Source organism: Indicator indicator, chromosome 18 (genome assembly GCF_027791375.1).
Source record: "Indicator indicator isolate 239-I01 chromosome 18, UM_Iind_1.1, whole genome shotgun sequence".
NCBI classification, from domain to species: Eukaryota; Metazoa; Chordata; class Aves; order Piciformes; family Indicatoridae; genus Indicator; species Indicator indicator.
This window is the reverse complement of record NC_072027.1, coordinates 21,053,001-21,069,025: the sequence shown is the minus strand read 5'-3', so window position 1 is coordinate 21,069,025 and position 16,025 is coordinate 21,053,001. Positions and strand designations below refer to the sequence as shown.

Here is a 16,025-nt window from a genome sequence, read left to right as displayed (position 1 = left end):
TGTTAGGCATCACTGCTGGCACACAGTGCCAGAGGTGCATAGGTTTGGATGACATGGGATTCGTGTCAGTAAGGAGGAAACAGGGATCCCAGGCCTTGGAAGGTTTCTTGCTTGTTTTCACCCTCTCCTTCAATGGTCTTCAGGTTTCTGGGCTTGGCTCTGCTCTTGCCAGCACTTTCTGGGGAGGGTTGCAGGGCTGACACAACTTTCTCCCGAGCCATGCTGCCTGCTTCATAATTCCACAGGCTGCAAGCCTGGAAGTGATAGGAAGCAGATGCAGCAATGCCAAGGTCAGGACCTTGCCAGTAAGGCAGCTGTGTGCTGCTGGCATGGTGCAGGCTGACCTCAGTGTCGCACAGGGGCCAACGGACACAGGCCTGCAGACAGAACAAATATTTGAAAGGATCTGTTCTTCTCTTCCCCAAAATGACCTCCCTGGCTCCCTGTGCATGGTGTCCTGGGAGGAGACAAGGTCCCTTCTCCATTCACTGCATTCCTGCTCTTCTGGGGGGAACCCATTTTTGGGGGGGACCCATTTCCGGGGGGGACCCATTTCCAGGCAGGGATCAGGGATATTGACTTCACAAAGCCCAAGACAGAACTCCTGAATTCTGGGGAGAGCTGAGCCAGGGTTTTGTTGAGAAGTCTCTTTCTGTGCCAGAGCAGAGCACTGGGAAGCAGTGCAAGTTGTCAGTGTGCAGCCTGAAGTGCCTTCAACTGGCCAGGCTGCTGTCCTGTGCTGTCCCTGCCCTGGTAGTACATGAACAGCCTGCCCCATCCTGATGCCAGTGGCAGAGGTTTGCAGGGGGCCTGCAGAAGGCTTGGGTGTGCAACAAGAACAGGCAGCAAGAGTATCTGCTGGGGGTCTTCTTGTGTCCTTGGGGTGCTAAGCGTGCTGCCTTTGCAGCCCTGGATCCTGAGCTTGCTTCTGTGCCTTGGTGCCAGGTGGAGCTGTGGAACTCAGGCCACGGAGGGTCCGCTGTGCTTGAGGCCAGAGCTGTTGCATTGCCCTCACTGCCAGGGCACACTGCCCACATCTCTGCTTGGGCAGCACAGATGCCTCTAGGTTTGCCTTTCAGTCACTGCGAGCTTGGCCCAGCCAGGTCATGCCACCCTGAACCCATTCCTGCTACCCACTTCTGTTCATCTTTGTACTTTTCAGCTGAAGACAGTTTAGCTTCTGCTGCCCTCTCACATCAAACAAAGCAACCTGAGAGCCCTGAGAGCTTCCTGCCACGGCAGCTCATCCCTGGTGGCTGCTGTGCTTTCTGTTTCATGCAGGATCACTTGCAAGTGAACGCAGTCTCTAAATACAACCAACCTAGGACAGCTTAGCTTGGCATGAAGAGTGAGTGGAGGCATCCAAAGGTCTGTAAAAGGATTGCTCTGATGAAATCCAGCCAGATCCTCCTCCTCTGGTGGCTCTTCCATATCACAAGATCAGAATGCAGTCACCAGTTAGAGGATGGCTTGTGCAGGTTAGAGGGAGGAAATGCTTCATCTGCAGCACATCTCAGACAGGTGCAAGTGAGTGATGCAACATTGTGAAGGCAAAGCCAGCCACTAGCCTGCTTTCTTTTATAAGGTGGGTGGTGAGAATGGAAAAGAGAGCTAGGAGAGTGCAGAGTGCAGCTGAAAGAAAGATGGCAAGGCTGTGAGTCCTTCCTGGCAAGGTGGAACATAAACCTGGCAGAGACTGACAGGAAACATCTCCTCCTGTGCCTGATGCTCCAGGTGCATGCTGGAATCACCTCCCTGAAACACAGCTGACACACAGAGCCAGGCTTCAGGCTGGGAAGGCTGCTGGCCATCCTGACCTTGTAGGTCCTCAGATCATTTTTAATGTCTTTATGATGTCACTTTTCTAACTGCAGCCTGGCAGGTAGCTGTCCCTCCCCTCCCTAGCCCTCAGACCTGCAGGGCTTCCCTGCAGCCTCTCTCCTTGGCTCTTGTTCTTCTGCTGCCACTCTTGTGCTGGTACTTCAGGATGTGGCCATGGTGGTGCTAGGTTGATGGCTGGACTCGATGACCTTGGAGGTCTTTCCATCCCAAAACAACTTTGTGATCCTGTGATCTTAGCAGGAGGCACACACTACATCTGTGGCACACGGTGCTGGGGGATGTGGGACTGCTCCCCAGGACCTGCTTCTGCTCCTTCTGCAGTGAAATGCTGCTGCTGTGGTTGGTGGGGCTGAAGAATTGGCAGCATGTAGAGGTCCTGGAAGTGTTGGTAACCACCACAGCAACGGCAGGGTGCAGGGAGAACCAGCCTGCAAAGAGTGTGAGCTCCCTCAGCCCTGGCTCTGGCTGGTGGGCCAGGCCTGGAGAGCAGAGATCAGCAGGACCTGCCTGCATGGGGAAGGGCAGCAGGGAGCAGCTGGGGCTGGACACAGGGAGCAGAGCGCAGAGCAAGCCACACACAGAGCCTCCCTCTTTTCCACATATGGATGTCTCTGTGCTCCTTCCCTGTGCCTGTGTGTAGGACCTGGGGGTCTGAGCTCCAGCCATCCCCAGCAGCAGGGCCACGAGTGCCCTTCCTAGGGCAGGGGACCTGGGGGGCTCCTGAGGTCTGTGTGCAGCCTCTGGGAGTGGCAGGTGGCACATTGTCTGCTTTCTCTTTTTGCAGCTGTCCCTCCCAAACTGAAAAAACTGAAAAGCCCAAATGTTCATGTGGGTGAAAAGATATCCCTGAAGTGTGAGGCAACTGCTGGGAACCCTCAGCCCTCCTATAAGTGGTTCAAAGATGGCAAGGAGCTGAAGAAGAGCAAGGACATCCGGATCAAGTATGGCAATGGGAAGTAAGTATGCTGTGCCCATCAACCCTGGGGCCTGGGGCTGGGGGGCTGCCTGGCTGGAGGTGGTGCTGTGCTCTCTGAGTCACTGCTGAGCAACTCTGAGGGGCTTCCGCAGGGCCACAGGACCATGCACAGCTCATCTGCCATGCCTGGGAGAGTGAACAAGGCTCCCAGTTTCCTCAGGGAGCAGCAGAGGAAGAGGAGAAAGGTGGGCACAAGTAATTTTTTCATCTATACCCTTAGTTGCAGGTAGGAATGCTGAAATGATCAGGAAATCATGCCTGATTAACAAGTGGCTTAGAGCCTGGTGCCACCAACAAAATTTTGGGTTCTTTGATCTTGGGGAACTCTATACGGCCCCAGGTCTACTAGCGACAGATGGGGGACATCTGTCTCAGAGGGGGAGAAAGATCCTGGCACAGGAGCTGGCAGGCTTGTTGAAAGGGCTTTAAACTAGGCTGGAAGAGGGAGGGGGTTAAACACAGCAGTACTAGAGATGAACCAAAGGAGGCTGAGGGTGGTAAGCCAGAGACAGGGGTAAAACCAGCAGCCCAGCTGAAGTGTATGTACACTAATGCATGCACTATGAATAACAAACAAGAGGGGCTGGAAGCCTTGGTACAAGAGGAAAACTATGATGTTGTCACCATCACAGAAACATGGTGGGATGACTCACACAACTGGAGTGCTCTAATCAAGGGCTACAGACTCTTCAGGAGAGACAGGAGAGGGAGAAGGGGCGGAGGAGTGGCTCTGTATATTAGGAAGGCTCTGGACATCATGGAAGTAGAGAGGTGGAGTCCCTATGGGTAAGAATTAGGGGGAAGGCCAACAAGTCTGACATCCTGCTTGGAGTCTGTTATAGACCACCCAACCAGGAAGAAGAGGTTGATTTATTACCCTTCAGGCACCTGGAGGCTGCCCCCAGATCGCTTGCCCTTGTTCTTGTGGGTGACTTTAACCTGCCAGACATCTGCTGGGAATTGAACACTGCAGAGAAGAGGCAGTCTAGAAGGTTCCTGGAGTGTATGGAGGATAGCTTCTTGTCCCAGCTGGTACGTGAGCCTACCAGGGGTGCAGCCCCACTCGACTTGCTGTTTACAACCAGAGAAGGGCTGGTGGGAGATGTGGTGGTGAGAGGCTGCCTGGGGTCCAGCGACCACGAAATAATTGAGTTTTCAATATACAGTGGAACCAGGAGGGGCAGCACCAAAACCTCCACACTGGACTTCCGAAGGGCAGACTTTGGCTTATTCAAGGAACTAACTTGGAAAGTTCCTTGGGAAACAGCCCTTAAAAACAAAGGAGTCCAGGAAGGCTGGACTGACTTCAAGAAAGAACTCCTGAAGGCACAGGAACAGGATGTGCCCATGTGCCGGAAGAGGAGCCGACGAGGGAGACAGCCTGGGCGGGCAAGGAGCTTCTAAAGGAATGAAGGGAAAAAAAGAGATATCACCTTTGGAAAAAAGGGGAGGTATCCCAGGATGAGTTTAAGGAGGTTGCTAGGTCTTGTAGGAAAAAAATTAGGCAAAAGCCCACTTAGAACTTAGACTGGCCACTGCTGTAAAGGAGAATAATAAATATTTCTATAAATATATTAATGGCAAAAGAAGAGACAAGGACAACCTCCACTCCTTATTGGATGTGGAGGGGAATATAGTAACAAAAGATGAGGAAAAGGCAGAGGTACTTAACACCTTCTTTGCCTCAATCTTCCATAGTGGGACAGGTTGTCTTCAGGACAACTGGCCTCCTGAACTGGCAGATAGAGCCAGGGACCAGTACAGTCCCCCTGTAATCCAGGAGGAAGCAGTAAGGGATCTGCTGAGCCACTTGGATCCTCACAAGTCCATGGGACCTGATGGGATCCATCCTGGGGTGCTGAGAGAGCTGGCAGATGAGCTGGCCAAGCCACTCTCCATCATTTATCAGCAGTCCTGGCTCACAGGAGAGGTCCCTGATGACTGGAAGCTGTCCAATGTGATGCCCATCCACAAGAAGGGCTGGATGGAGGAACCAGGAAATTCCAGACCTGTCAGCCTGACCTCAGTGCCAGGCAATGTTATGGAACAGGTCATCTGGAGTGCAATCACACAGAACCTACAGGATGGTCAAGGGATCAGGCCCAGACAGCATGGATTCAGGAAGGGCAGGTCCTGCCTGACCAACCTGATCTGCTTTTATGATCAGGTTACCACCTGGTGAATGTGGGGCAGGCTGTGGATGCAGTCTGCCTGGACTTCAGCACAGCCTTTGACACCATCTGCCACAAGAAGCTCCTGGCAAAGCTGGCAGCTCATGGTTTGGAGAGATTCATTCTGAAATGGGTCAAGAACTGGCTGGAGGGCCGGGCCCAGAGAGTGGTGGTGAATGGTGCCACTGCCAGCTGGCAGCCAGGCAGCAGTGGTGTCCCCCAGGGATCAGTGCTGGGCCCCATCCTGTTCAATATCTTTATTGATGATGTGGATGAAGGAATTGAGTCCATCATCAGTAAGTTTGCAGATGACACCAATTAGGAGCAGGAGTTGAGCTGTTGGAGGCTAGGAGGGCTCTGCAGAGGGACCTGGACAGGCTGGCTGGGTGGGCAGAGGCCAATGGGATGAGATTGAACAAGGCTAAGTGCAGGGTTCTGCACCTTGGCCACAACAACCCCAAGCAGCACTACAGGCTGGGGACAGAGTGGCTGAGAGCAGCCAGGCAGAGAGGGACCTGGGGGTGCTGGTTGATAATACTGAACATGAGCCAGCAGTGTGCCCAGGCAGCCAGGAGAGCCAATGGCATCCTGGCCTGGATCAGGAATAGTGTAGCCAGCAGGACAAAGGAGGATATTCTGCCCTGTGCTCAGCACTGCTCAGGCCACACCTTGAGTCCTGTGTCCAGTTCTGGGCTCCTCAATTCAAGAGAGATGTTGAGGGACTGGAAGGTGTCCAGAGAAGGGCAATGAAGCTGGGGAGGGGTCTGGAGCACAGCCCTGTGAGGAGAGGCTGAAGGAGCTGGGGGTGTTTAGCCTGGAGAAGAGGAGGCTCAGGGGAGAGCTCATTGCTGTCTACAACTACCTGAAGGGAGGTTGGAGCCAGGTGGGGGTTGGGCTCTTCTCCAAGGCACCCAGCAGCAGAAGGAGTGGACACAGTCTCAAGCTGTGCCAGGTGAGGTCTAGGCTGGGGGTTAGGAGGAAGTTCTGCACAGAGAGAGATTTGCCATTGGGATGTGCTGCCCAGGGAGGTGGTGGAGTCACCGTCCCTGGAGATGTTCAAGAGAAGCCTGGATGAGGCACTTGGTGCCATGGTCTGGTTGATTGGATAGGGCTGGGAGATAGGTTGGGCTGGAAGATCTTGGTGATCTCTTCCAACCTGGTTGATTCTATTCTATGATTCTAAGTGCTGGGTTTGTGGGTGGGACTCTCCTTGCCTAGCCTGTGTCTGTGGGTACCTGGGGCAGGTGTCCAGTGACCTGGGTAGAGAACTCTTTCCCTGCTAGCTGTAGACTGGTTGTAGGCAGCTCAGGTTACCTGGGGTGAACCTGCTTTGTGATGAGGGCTTTGAATGCAAAAGCTACCTGAGCTGGGCAGTCACCCCCCAGCCAACAGCAGGCCTGCATAACTGTGGGAGGAATCCCTCTGTCCTCCTGAATTAGACTGAAAACCATCCAAGGGAACACCAAGGAGATCAGAGCAGGTCCCACAGTCACATGCTGGGGCCTCATCTCATGCAAGATCTTGAGATGCTGCACCCAGGGCAAGCTGCATTGTGGCTGCTCCAAATTCTCCATACAGAATCACACAGCAAGGCAGGGGTTGGAAGGGACCTCTGGGAGATCATCCAGGCCAAGCCCCTGCCAAGGCAGGGGCAGTAGAGAAGGTCACACAGGAACAATCCAGATGGGTTTGGAATCTCTCCAGAGATGGAGACTCCACCACCTCTCTGGGCAGCTCCAGGGCTCCAGCACCCTTCAATTAAAGAAGTTCCTCCTCATGTTCAGATGAACTTCTGATGGTCCAGTCTGTGCCCACTGCCCCTTGGCCTGTCCCTGGGCACCACTGGACACAGCCTGGCCCCAGCCTCCTGCCCCCCACCCTTGGAGCATTGATCAGCACTGATGAGATCCCCCCCCCAGGCTGCTCTTCTCCAGGCCCAACAGCCCCAAGCCCCTCAGTGTCTCCTCACAGAGATGTTCCAGGCCCCTCAGCATCTCTGCAGCCCTTTGCTGGGCCCTCTCCAGCCAGTCCCTGTCCTTCTTGAACTGGAGAACCCAGAACTGGACACAATAGCCCAGATGTGGCCTCACCAGGGCAGAGTAGAGAGGGAAGAGAACCTCCCTTGACCTGCTGACCACACTTCTTGATGCTCCCCAGGATGCCCTTGGCAGGACTCCACCCTTGCCCATGCTGGATTTTATTCGATTTCTCCCTGCCCAGCTCTCCAGCCTGGCCAGGTTACTGCAGCAAAGCCCTCTGGGGACTCTCAGTGAGGGTCACCCTAGGGACTGCCTCATCCAAGCAGTGCAGAAACAGCAGGAGAAATAGGAGCAGCAGCTCAGCTGAGAATTCCTCACTGGGGCTTGGTGCAAATGGAGCCATGTTGACAGCTTAGCTTAGCAGCAGTTGTGGGACTGTGAGCTCTAGGAGAGTGCTTGGGCTTGATAATCTCAAAGGCCTCTTCCAAGCTCAACAGTTCCATAAGTCTGTGAATTTTAAAGGCCAAATATTTCCATATGCTGCATCTTGAAATGATTCTGTAACAGTGACTGTATTTACACTCACGCCTCCCGACCCAGCCAGCAACAAAGGCAGCTTGCAGCTGCTGACCCTTTGGCAAACCTCAATTCTTTGCTCACATCTGCTGTGTCTGAGGGGGTGAAAAGCAGCTCACCTCTCCTTGTGATGGCCTTGACAGTTTATTAGCTTTTGTAAGTTAGAAGCCACTATAAAACTCAGTTAGGAAATGAGTTGGTGCTCAGATAGGTCATTGCAGTTGCTCTGATTGCATTTCAGAGCCTGTTGGCTTTGATTTCAAAGTCACACCCAATATAGTTGGACCTCCTCTGCAGTAACTGTAGGACTCAAGAGTGCTTTGGGATGAGGCAGAGAGGTGGTCAAGGGAAGGTCTGGGCTGGAAACACCAGCAGGCAGGATGCCATCTGCTGAGGAAGGGCTGTCTGGGCTTGCAGGCAGCAGAGCTAGGGCAGAACTGTGCCTGCCTCTTTGCTCTGCTGCCCTCAGTGTCTCTGTGGCACTGGTCAGCCTCATGGCCTCTGTTTACCAATGGGTTCTGGAGAAGAGATGCCTGCAGGGATGTCCTCATCCCCTGCTGCAGCCAGGCCTGGGCAGTCTGCCAGTCCACCCCATGTGGGCAGGCAGCTTGTGGGATCATAAGGCTACTGGTGCTGGGCTCTTGCTTGAGAGCTGTTTTCCTCAGAGCTACAGAGCCCCAGGGAAACACCCAACAAAGCTCTGAGGAGGGATGGTGGTGGATGGTGAGGAGCACCCCTTGCAGAGTTTCCCTGTAGGGGTTGTAGTCCTTCCTTGCCTCCTGGCACCCTATGCCTACTGTGAAGGTGTGCCAGGCTGGCATCCCACCCACAGCAGTGCAGTAGGGCCATGCACTCCCTGTGCCAGGCATATAAACACCTGAAGAAGGCTGATCCTCTCTGCTCAGGACACTGCTGTCAAGTCAGGATTGTAATTTACCAGTTCCTATGGCATCAGGTTGGCTCCCAGCCTGCCAGTGCCAGCCCAAACACAAGTGCATGCCACAAGTGCTTCCTGCTGGCAACAGGAGCCCCGGGATAAACCTGCAGAAAGCTGAGCACCTGCCTCCTGCTGTGTCCTAGGCTCCCTCAGCAGCAGAGGTGTGAGCCCAAAGTGTCTCCTGCTCCATCCCTGCTTCTGCTTCCTGCTGTCATTAAGACCTGCCCTGAAGTGGAGAAGTTTCCTGGCTGGGGCTGGGGCTGGGGCCTGGCTGCAGGGGCTGGGCTCAAACATGGTAGAGATGGGACAGTGCTGAGTTGCTGACCCTTTGTGGACCACTTGCCCCTTGTTGAGCAGGCAGCAGTGCAGCAGCTGTGGTGGCTCTGTGTACAGCTGCTCTGGCATCCCCAGCTTCCAAGCTCCCCTCTCCACTGGCTTTGCTAGGGCTCTGTGCTTGAAAACACCTGGAGGCACAGTGCTCATGGGCACTGGACCTGCCTTCTGGTCTTGACTGCAGCAGTCACCACTAAAACTTGCTCTGTGCATGTGAGCTGAGGATGGAGGGACCCCCCTGGCTTTGCTTATCTCTGTTGAGAGAGATGAGTTTAGTAGAGGGACCCCACACTGGGCATGGGATATGCGTGCACATCATTGCTTCCAGTGTGATGGGGGGGGGCTGCAGGGGAGGGTAAGCATCCTAACTTGTAGAGCTGAGCAAGGAAGCCTTACCTTATGATGATTAATTCAAGACTAATGGAGTTCATGTACCTGGATCCATTCTGACATAACTCTGGGCTCCAGATCATCCTCTGCTCTCCAGTTCAGAGGGGAGTTTTCAGAGGGCTACGACACTGCTGAGGGACTTTCAGAGAGGGCATGCACAGGGCAGACAGCTTCGTGGCACCTGCCCAGGTACCCAGCATAATTGCTTCAAAAGTTAGATCCAAAGACCTAATAAAGTTGTCTGCTGGAGCCAGGCAAAGAGAGCCCAGCCAAGGCGTGGAGGTGCTGTGCATCCTTGGCCCTCAGTCTGCAGCAGAGCTGGGCACAGCTCTGTGTTGGGCTCTTTGTCTGCAGCTGTGGCCTTCAGACAGCACAGAGGGTTAGGGTGGAGACAAGCAGCACATGGTTGCCCTCTGTGACTCATTCCTCTACTGCTCTATGCCTGGCTTTCCTCCCTGGATGTTCAGAAAGCCTTGAATACCTAACTAGAAAGTGTGACTGAGGCCCTTTTTCCTGTGATCAGCTCTCCTCGGGCCCCACAGGCCTGCCTGGAGCAGGGGACATCTTGGAAAGTAAGGGAAAGGGATGCTGGAAGGAGGTGAGCAGTTAACTGCTTCTCAGCTCCGTGGCTTTTCCAGCAGTCACCTTCTCTCTTATTTCTGAAACCTACCTGCAAGTCTTCTAGTGCCACCAGGCAGAGGAGGTGGGTTTGGTTTTCACTGGGTGTTTGTTGGAGGGAGGGGAGAGATTCTGATTCCTCCTTTGTGAACTGCATGTTCCATTTGTCATTTGGAACAGGCTGGGGCAAGCCTGGCTTGCACAAAGAGGAAATTTCTCTAAGGTGCAAGAAATGATTGGCTGGAAGTTCAATTTGAATAAAAGAGTCTTGGGGGGAACCTAGAGACGTCCCGCAGGCAGGACTGCAGGCAGCTCTGGAGGTAGAGCAGGAGAGGCTCTGCTCTCAGTGCCAGAGCCATGCTGTTCTCTGCTGATCCGATCAAGGCCTCTGGCCCCCAGGAAGCTGGAGCTGGGCTTTGACTCTCTGCCTGTCCTGGCAAATGGTCAAATGCCAGTCGTGGAGAAAGCCAAAGGAGTTTCTGATGGAGGAGGTGTAGAGGACCTGCCCCACAGACCCATTGGTCTTCAGTTGGAGTCAGGAGCCTGGTAGTCTCCTAGCTGTGGCTGTCCTTAAGCATCTTCTTTGTGTGCTCTTCTAACCAGGGACATTGCTGGGCTGCTGCAGTAGGCGTAGCATGAGACTGGAGAGGGCTGGCAGTTCAGTTTGGGACAGGCTGACCATATGACATCCCTAGGGAGTAGTGTCCTACTTTCAGTATCACCAGGAATCCCTATTGTCAGGCTGTAAGTGGAGCCAAGGGATACCCTCCTCTCCTGCTTCTGCAGAGTGGTCCCTCAGGCAATACCAGCCAGGCAGATTCATCGCTGGGGTCTTCCTCGCAGAGCTCCCTGCCGTAGATGATTCCCCACCCACAATGAATGGGGCTGTGGTCTTCCCTCTGCAGCTCACTGCTCTGGAATGAAGGCAGAAAATAATCATAATGCCAAAGCAGCAGGGGAAGGAGAGTGCCAATAAAGATAAATGATTTCCTAATGAAGCCTGGAGACAAGGAGGGGCAAAGAGAGCTGCTGAAGCCTTGTGGGAGCCCGAGTGAACCCGAGCAGGCTGTACCACCACTCTGGCAGGGGTCTTCAGGCTGACATTTCTAAACAAAGGCAAAAGCTCATTTGACAATGGATCTTGCAAGAGCAATTCCAGATGCCTCAAAGCTAAGGCTCTGCTCAAGCACCGGTGTTGTTACCATCTCCAGGGGAGCTCTCTCCTCGCCAGCTCTCACGATGTCATTATGTCTCCGATAGCCAGGCTTGGGGTTTAGCTGCTGAAGGCGCTTTACTGGAGGGGGGTGTGAAGGAGATCATCTCCTTTGTTTGTCTGTGTGCTCTTCTAAAGCAGATGATGGACATAATCTTGGCCAGCGCACCTGGGACCGAACCAGGGAATTTGAGAACTGAAAGGAGAAGCAGTTAGGTCTTGAGCTAGAACAATCCACAGGCTTTGCAAATCAGGGCTCCTAACTGGTTCAGCAAATGGGCATTTCATCAGCTCTGAGTGAGTTACAGCTAACAAGCTGGGGTCAGAGTGGGGCTGCTCCAGCTGGTGGAGTGTGCAGGCCTAGAGGTGAAAGGAGCTGTACCTGGCTGAAATTTGCTGTGTGAATTTTCCAGTGATGCTGGCTGCATTAAAAAAAAAAAAAAATCTCTCCCAACAGACCTTAGCTCTCTGTGGCTGCAAAATGACCCAGAGCAGGCTGAGGCATCCATGGAGCCAAGAGCTGAAATCTCATTCAGCCAGGAGCTGAAATCTCATTCAGCCAGTTTAAGTCAAAATGCTTTGCCTTGGGGAGGAGAGCTGGGCTGAGGGCTGAGACTGCAGGCAGTTCATCTGGGACAGGATAGGCACCAATTTGCCAGGTCTCCTTTGCACTTCATGGATCAGGCACTGGTGAGGATCTGTGGCACACACCTGCAGGGAAATGACTTGGGAAGAAACGACTGACATGGGTCCCAAAAGTTTCAGACTCAGAAAGGAGCTTCCAAAGTGCATCTGAATCTCTTGCACAACCCTGTGTACCACCATGGGCACAGGACTCTTGGAGGGGTAGTCTTCTGTCCATCTGAAGGTGCCATCCCTTTCCCATGACCTTTGTTCTCACAAATGCTTTTTCCTGATCTGAGTATTTGCAGCTTGGCTTTGCTCTTCTCCATCCCTGTGCTGCTCCTTTCCATCCCTGTGCTGCTCCTCCCCATCCCTGTGCTGCTTCTCTCCATCCCTGTGCTGCCCCTCTCCATCCCTGCTCAATACAGGGCTTCCCCCAGACAGCTGCTTTGACTGTGGCACCTCCTTCTGCTGCTCCCCTGATATTTTAGAACCTATTGTCCTTCCTTTAAAGGCCCTCTCAGTCTTTCCTCCCACCCTTCTTTGATGTCTAGGTCATGCCCCTGATTTGTCCAGCATCTCAACCTCCATCCAACATGTGATAACTTCCAAACTGGGACCTCTGTGCCTTCTCCTCAGCAGCACTAAGCCTCTCTTCCCCTGCCCACACAGAAGGAGTTGTTGGTTTGGTTGGTGAGAGGTGCGACCTCTGAACACTGTCCTGGCTGCACCTCCTGCACATCTCTGTGTTGAGAGTTGTGGGTCCCTGTCCCACACTTGGCACTGGGAAGTGTGCTCCTGTGAGGTGTCACAATAAGCAGGGCAGAACCTGCTCTGAGGTGGCCTCAGAGTACTGCTCCATGATCTGCATTTTCTCAGAGCCACTCAGATCATGGCACTGGGGTCAGAGTTTTGTTCATGGATGGGTCCATTGCCCTGAAGTCCAGGCCAAGGAATACCAGGGACCTGCACTGGCATCAGGTCTGTGCATCAGCCTTAACCCAGAACTCAGCTTCCACACCTGTATGGATTCCACATGCTGGCAGCTGCAGAATAGCAGCACTCAGGGTTTGCTTCTCAGCAGAGTGGACCCAGAGCCCCTGCAGGCCCTGGTGTGTCCCTGGTGTGGCACTGGTGTGGTGCTGGTGAGGCACTGTTCTGGAGCTGGTGTGTCCCTGGTGAGGCACTGTTCTGGAGCTGGTGTGTCCCTGGTGTGGTGCTGTTCTGGAGCTGGAGTGTCCCTGGTGAGGCACTGTTCTGGAGCTGGAGTGTCCCTGGTGTGGCACTGTTCTGGCGCTGGTGTGGCACCAGTGAGGCACTGTTCTGGTGCTGGAGAGCACTGTTTTGGACCTGGTGTGACCCTGGTGTGGCACTGTTCTGGCGCTGGTGTTACCATGGTATGGCAATGTTGTGGCGCTGGTGTGGCCCTGGTGTGGCCCTGGTGTGGCTCTGGTGAGGCACTGGTGTGGCCCTGGTGTGGCACTGGTGAGGCACTGTTCTGGCGCTGGTGTTACCATGGTGTGGCACTGTTCTGGAGCTGGTGTGTCCCTGGTGTGGTGCTGTTCTGGCACTGTTCTGCCGCTGGTGTGACCATGGTGTGGCAATGTTCTGGTGCTGGTGTGGCCCTGGTGTGGCACTGTTCTGGTGTGGCCCTGGTGTGGCACTGTTCTGGCACTGGTGTGGCCCTGCTGTGGCCCTGCTCTGGTGCTGGTGTGTTCCTGGTGTGACACTGTTCTGGCACTGGTGTGGCGCTGGTGTGGCACTCTTTTGATGCTGGTGTGGCCCTGGTGTGGCACTGTTCTGGCACTGGTGTGGCCCTGGTGTGGCACTGTTCTGGCATTGATGTGACCCTGGTGTGGCACTGTTCTTGTCCTGGTGTGACTCTGGTGTGTCACTGGTGTGGTGCTGGTGTGGCACTGGTGAGGCACTGTTCTGGCGCTGGTGTAGCCCTGGTGTGGCACTCTTCTGACGCTGGTGTGATACTGGTGTGGCGCTGGTGTGGTGCTGGTGTGGCACTTGTGTGGCGCTGGTGTGGTGCTGGTGTGGCACTGGTGTGGTGCTGGTGTGGCACTTGTGTGGCGCTGGTGTGGTGCTGGTGTGGCGCTGGTGTGGCGCTGGTGTGGTGCTGGTGTGGCACTTGTGTGGCACTGGTGTGGTGCTGGTGTGGCACTGGTGTGGTGCTGGTGTGGCGCTGGTGCAGTGCTGGTGTGACACTGGTGTAGTGCTGGTGTGGTGCTGGTGTGGTGCTGGTGTGGCGCTGGTGTGGCACTGGTATGGTGCCGGTGCGGCGCTGGTGTGACGCTGGTGTGGCGCTGCTGTGGCACTGCTGTGGCCCTGGTGGCTGCAGCTGCCTTGCTCCTCCTCCCGCTGTGGAAGGACTGCAGCCGCTCAGCGCTGGGGTGCAGGCTGGAGGTGAGGCTGCAGGCAGGTTGCACAACTGCTCTTTGGAGCCTTCTTATCGATCCCTTCCCCTCCTGTTAACGCTGCACGACCCGGAGAGGACTGCAGCTGAGAGCAGTGCCGGTGTCAGCTCTGCGGAGGGAGGACTGGTGGAGACTTCTGTTTAAAAGCAGCCTGCCCCAAGCCTGGGCACAGAGACAGCAGCACTGCTGGAACAGAAGGGGCAAACCTGCCCTCCAGGTTAGAACAGCACCTTGACCTTGGGGGGCAGGCAGAGGGGGGCAGGGGATGGCTGGAACTGTCCAGGGCAACCACAAGGACATGTCACCCATGCCTGCTTCTCCCACAGTCCCAGCAGGCCGAACACTGAGAGAGGCAGGTGACGATGCGAGGGGAGGAGGAAGACTTTGCCCACTGCAGATGGAGTGGTGGCCAAGCTGAGAACCTTGAACCTCTCTGTCCTTATTCCTGTTTGCTTGCTTTGCTTGAGGGCAGATTTTCCCCTCTTACATTTGCTGCTTGAAGCTCATCCTGAGCTAGCCAGATCCTGCCCCAGAGTGCCCAGAAGCCACCACAGGGCCACTTGTTTGTCTCAAGCACTGCAAGGCTCAGGCTGCTCGCCCAGCTCTGGGGTGCTGCTCTGGAACTGGAGGGCAGGAAAGAGGCTGGGGTGGTTTCTATCTGCCTGTGAGGGGAGAGGATGCTCCAGGCTGCTGCTTCTACTCTGATGGACAGAGGTGCCTCTGCCATTTCTGCCCTGATAGACATAGTGCTTTGGCACAGCCATCCCCACTCTGCTTTACATTGCAGTTATCTCTCCTGCCTGCTTTTGTGCTGGGGAGGGTGAATGTGTTCCCCAAGCCCAGGGCACCAGGAACCCCTGGGCTGCCTGATGCTTACCGATGCTGGACCGCACTTGACTGTAAGATAAGGATCTGGATGTTGTGAATCTCTTTGCCAGTCATTACCCTGCTCTCTGAGGGCCAGTGCCCTGCTATGCAGAGTGCCCAGACAGCACAGAGGCACTGTTACGTCTGTGGCAGGAGCAGAATCAGTTCAGGCTGCAGCAGCTGCTGGTCCTTCTGCCCCCTGCCACAGTAGTGTGCAGGCAGAGAGGAGTGGGGTTAATGTGTAACCACAGCAGTGCCTTCAGTGTGTGCTGGGCACACCGACATTTGGGGGTTTCCCTTTCCCAGGATCTCAGGTATGCTCACTATGGGCAGTGTTCCCCACTGGCAGTGCAGGGGCCACATGTGGTACAGTCTTCAAGCTCTCTTCATCAGCTCATGCCTTGACTTTTTCACTACTCATTTGTTAGCCACCCTATTTTTAGCAGACTCACCAAGCACCCCAATAGTAACCCTACAACTATTAAGCAGCCCAAGCAGCGCAGAGGCAGCTGGACTCACACAGGGAACACCAAGTCCTCAGTGAAATGTAGGTGTCCTGGAGGTAGCTGGTGGCAGCTGCTCTCCTGCTGGGAGAGGAATGGCTTTGCAAGGAGGTGGTCTGGGAAGATGGTTCCATTCCCACTTGGCAGTAGGTAAGAGGAGAAAAATGATTCAAGTTTGGCCAAAGTGCTGCTGGGGGCATGACTCCTGCCACAAGCTCCTCCTTGACTGAGATGAAGTTCCTGCTGCTTTTCTGACTGGAGTGGAAGCCTCTGGGCCCAAGCTCACATTTTGGTGTCTAGCTCTGAGATGTCTAAATTACAGCAAGGGAGGCCACCCTTCCTGGCCAGGATTTGCCAGGATCTTTGTTTAGGTCCTGGCCAAGGACTGATCTCCCTGTTCCCCATTGTAGTCTGGAGCCTGGCACTGCAGAGGCTGATTTATTCATCGCTCCAAAATGCCCTCCTGGGGACTCTTTTCCCTTGGCCAGTAAGGTATTTTGAGGGATCTTCTGGCCAGGCTGAAGATCTCCTTGTGAATCCTATCCCCTAGAGCATGCAGACAACATATTCCCC

At 54.6% G+C, this 16,025-nt stretch overlaps 1 protein-coding gene across 1 annotated transcript in view; it reads left to right on the top strand.

The window, feature by feature from the left end:
- The window catches only part of NRG2 (neuregulin 2), a 258,744-nt gene that overhangs the window by 181,710 nt on the left and 61,009 nt on the right, over positions 1 to 16,025 (top strand). The window contains exon 2 of the mRNA XM_054389078.1: positions 2,627 to 2,798. Coding sequence (XP_054245053.1) covers positions 2,627 to 2,798 — 172 coding nt within the window. The remainder of the gene's footprint in view (positions 1 to 2,626; positions 2,799 to 16,025) is intronic.